Source organism: Triticum aestivum, chromosome 4A (genome assembly GCF_018294505.1).
Source record: "Triticum aestivum cultivar Chinese Spring chromosome 4A, IWGSC CS RefSeq v2.1, whole genome shotgun sequence".
In the NCBI taxonomy this organism is placed as follows: Eukaryota; Viridiplantae; Streptophyta; class Magnoliopsida; order Poales; family Poaceae; genus Triticum; species Triticum aestivum.
The window spans coordinates 743000855-743003784 of record NC_057803.1 but is presented as its reverse complement, the minus strand read 5'-3'; the positions used below and the strand labels follow the sequence as shown (position 1 = coordinate 743003784).

The 2930-nt window shown below is 45.1% G+C and overlaps 1 protein-coding gene across 3 annotated transcripts in view; it reads left to right on the top strand.

The window, feature by feature from the left end:
* Nucleotides 1-859: 859 nt before the first annotated feature.
* Nucleotides 860-2930, top strand: part of LOC123088523 (uncharacterized) — a 6745-nt gene continuing 4674 nt past the window's right edge. The window contains exons 1-2 of one of the 3 annotated variants that reach the window (XM_044510727.1): nt 860-1204; nt 1379-1499. Coding sequence is in view for 2 of the 3 variants with exons in the window: in XM_044510730.1 (XP_044366665.1) it covers nt 1679-1717 (39 nt within the window). In the remaining variant the exon portion in view is untranslated. Of the gene's footprint in view, nt 1205-1378; nt 1500-1519; nt 1718-2930 lie in introns of those variants that run through there. The other 2 variants (XM_044510728.1, XM_044510730.1) reach the window with 2 other exon arrangements.

The following is a 2930-nucleotide window of genomic DNA, read 5'->3' as shown; positions in this document are numbered from 1 at the left end:
CTCGTTTCTTTTGCTTTGCCGACAGCCGCTGCGTGCATGCATGCGCGACGCGAGGGCCATCTTTCCCGCCGGCCGAGCTCTGTGTTCTGGACTCATCTCTCCTCTCTCTTGCAAAGAGCATCTATCTATAGTCTCTCTCCTTCCCCGAGCATAATATTTTTTTGACCGAAGACCCCGAGCATAATACCACATGCATGCTGCTTACTCGATCCCTCCGTTCCTAAATGTATGTCTTTTTAGTGGCTTCAAATAAACTACAGCATACAGATGTATATAGACATATTTTAAAGCGTAAATTCACTCACTTTGCTTCGTATGTAGTCCCTTATTAAATTTTTTAAAAATATTTATATTTAGAAACGGAGGGAGTATTTTACTTGCCCCTAGCACGGGTAAGAATGGTCAATGATGCATAATACGTAGTAGGAATAAAATCTCCTCCCAAGGCCAAGCAAGAGCTGCTTGTTTCACTCACTTCTTCCTTCTCTCCTCCTCCTCCTCCTCTTCTTCTTCTTCAATCACCAGCAGGTGGACATGCATGCTAGTAGCTCCCGACGAATTTCTTTTCTTCTTTTTTTGAAATACAGCTCCTGATGAATCGAGCAAGGACTAGTGCATTACTCTACTTAGTAGTGGGCATGCAGTGCAGGCACAGCTCGCTAGGCTCCACAGGGCTGGTGGCTGGCACCAAGGAAGGAAAAGGACAGGGCATGAATGAGTGTGGCCCGGCGTGCCGGCCACCCACCACACTTTAATTTGGCCACATCCTGGACGTGGACAGATGGGCGCCCCGACACGAATTCAACTCAATTCAACTGAATTCAATTCGCTACGTTTCGGGTGCAATTAGGACTCGGGTCTCTCCCTGGCTGTCAGGCTCTGGCCCTCCCTCCTCACGCGCATACTGTAACCCTATCTATCTATCTCTTGGGTGGGTTGGATCCATATCTCTCTCTTCCTCCTGCGCCGTCGCCGGCCGCATCGATCTCTCCCTTGGATCTCAGCCGCGCCAGCCATGGCTGCTCCGTCAAGTCTTCCTCTCCTCACCGCGCGCACACCTGCCGTCGCCGCTCGCACCCACGCAGGGTGCCCTACGTTTGCGTCTCGCGGCCGGTCGGTCGATGTGATCCGTCCGGCCGGACGCGATCTGATCCAGCCGGCCGGACACGGTCTCTGCTGAATCCTAGGCAAAAGCAAGAGCCAGGTTAGGTTAATTTCTAGGCGTTGGGTTTGGTCCAATTCGATCCTGTTCTACTAGTCTTCATCAGATCTTGCTTGATTTTGATTTCAAGTCATAAGCATGACGGATTATTTAGTTTCTGTGCATGTGTTGGTCTCTAATTACTCGGCCTTTGTTCTACTGTATGTATATATGTAGGTTGGATCTGCGGTCATGTTTCACTGGAAACCCGGCCGGCGGCGAGGCCACGCGCAACCGCGGGGACTCCTCACGTTGAGGAGCGGCTGCATCTCCCTGTGTATTCATGGCTGGCCAGCACGTAAGCGCAAACTCTCTGGCTAGCATCTAGCTTTTGTTTCATTTAGATTTTATTGCATCTTCATATCATTTTTTTTTCTTCCTGAGGATACTTTTCTGATGTTTGGAGAATCATTATTATCCTTGATTAATTAGAGAATGGTTATTATCCGGAGAGTTTACAAGTGATCTTTCGGGAGTATGCGACGGATTTCTTGGGAGCGGCTAATGGTTGATAAGGTGGGGAAAAAAAAGGAAACTCATATAGTCTAAGACCCTGTTCGGAATTCCGCCAGCTCCGTGAAATCAAATCCCCGGAGCTGCGGAGCCAGGAAACAGCAGCTCCGCTATTTTCAACAGTAACTCCACCCGCTCTGGGAGTGGAGTTGTAACAGGGCCTAAGAGTTCCTTTTTATTTATTTATAAAAGAATCAATCCCCCAGGGCTAGCTCCTGGTTTCATTTTCTGAAACTGAATGTTGCACACAATACCTAGTCGATCGATACCAGTGTCCTGCCCAACGCACTGCCACACGAAAACTTAAAACAAGACCAGTCCACAAGCTACAGCAACAAGCCATGAGATTAACATTGCCAACCATAGGCTAATTAAGAGTTGCTAGTTGATTGTTGGTCAATACTACTTTTCTTTTCTCAAAAGAAAAAGAAGACATGTTCCTCTCCTGTTCCGGTGTCCAGCATGTGATGCAGGTGAGGCACGATGTGGAAAGGGAACTCACTCTTTCATCAAAATCTGCCTGACTACCCACCCAGTCTTTCTCCTGCCTGCCCTTTCCAACCTACCTTTGGTTCTTGTTCTTCCACGATTCCACCCATTACAACAGCCGGAAGAGAAGAATTTTCTTAAAGAAACCACATTGTTTTTGTAACTACTCCCTCCGTCCGGAAATACTTGTCACCAAAATGCATAAAAAAGGATGTATCTCGACGTATTTTAGTTCGAGATACATCACCTTTTATCCATTTTGATGACAAGTATTTTCGGACGGAGGGAGTACTAGCTAAGTGCCTGTGTGTTGCCACGGAACCACAATAAACTAATACATGTTCACTAAGTTGAAAAATACCCATATATCACTAAAAATGTGTTAATTAAGTTTGACCTAGAATTTTAATCCCCTCATTTGTTCTACTACACAACAATTCTTAAACAAAGAAAAACTCACCACTTATTTTTTGATCTTGTTTCTTTGCCTTGTCAATATCTACAAATATAAATCAGCATGCAGACAATGAGTTTATGACAAAATCATTTAAGTTAAATTTAGTAGACTACATGGGGAAATCACTCAACCAAGAAAACAATACAATCATCTTCTTTTACAAATAATACAATCATCTTCTTTTACGAGGCCTCCTCTCTCTCTCTCTCTCTCTCTCTCTCTCTCTATATATATATATATATATATATATATATATATATCCCATGGCCG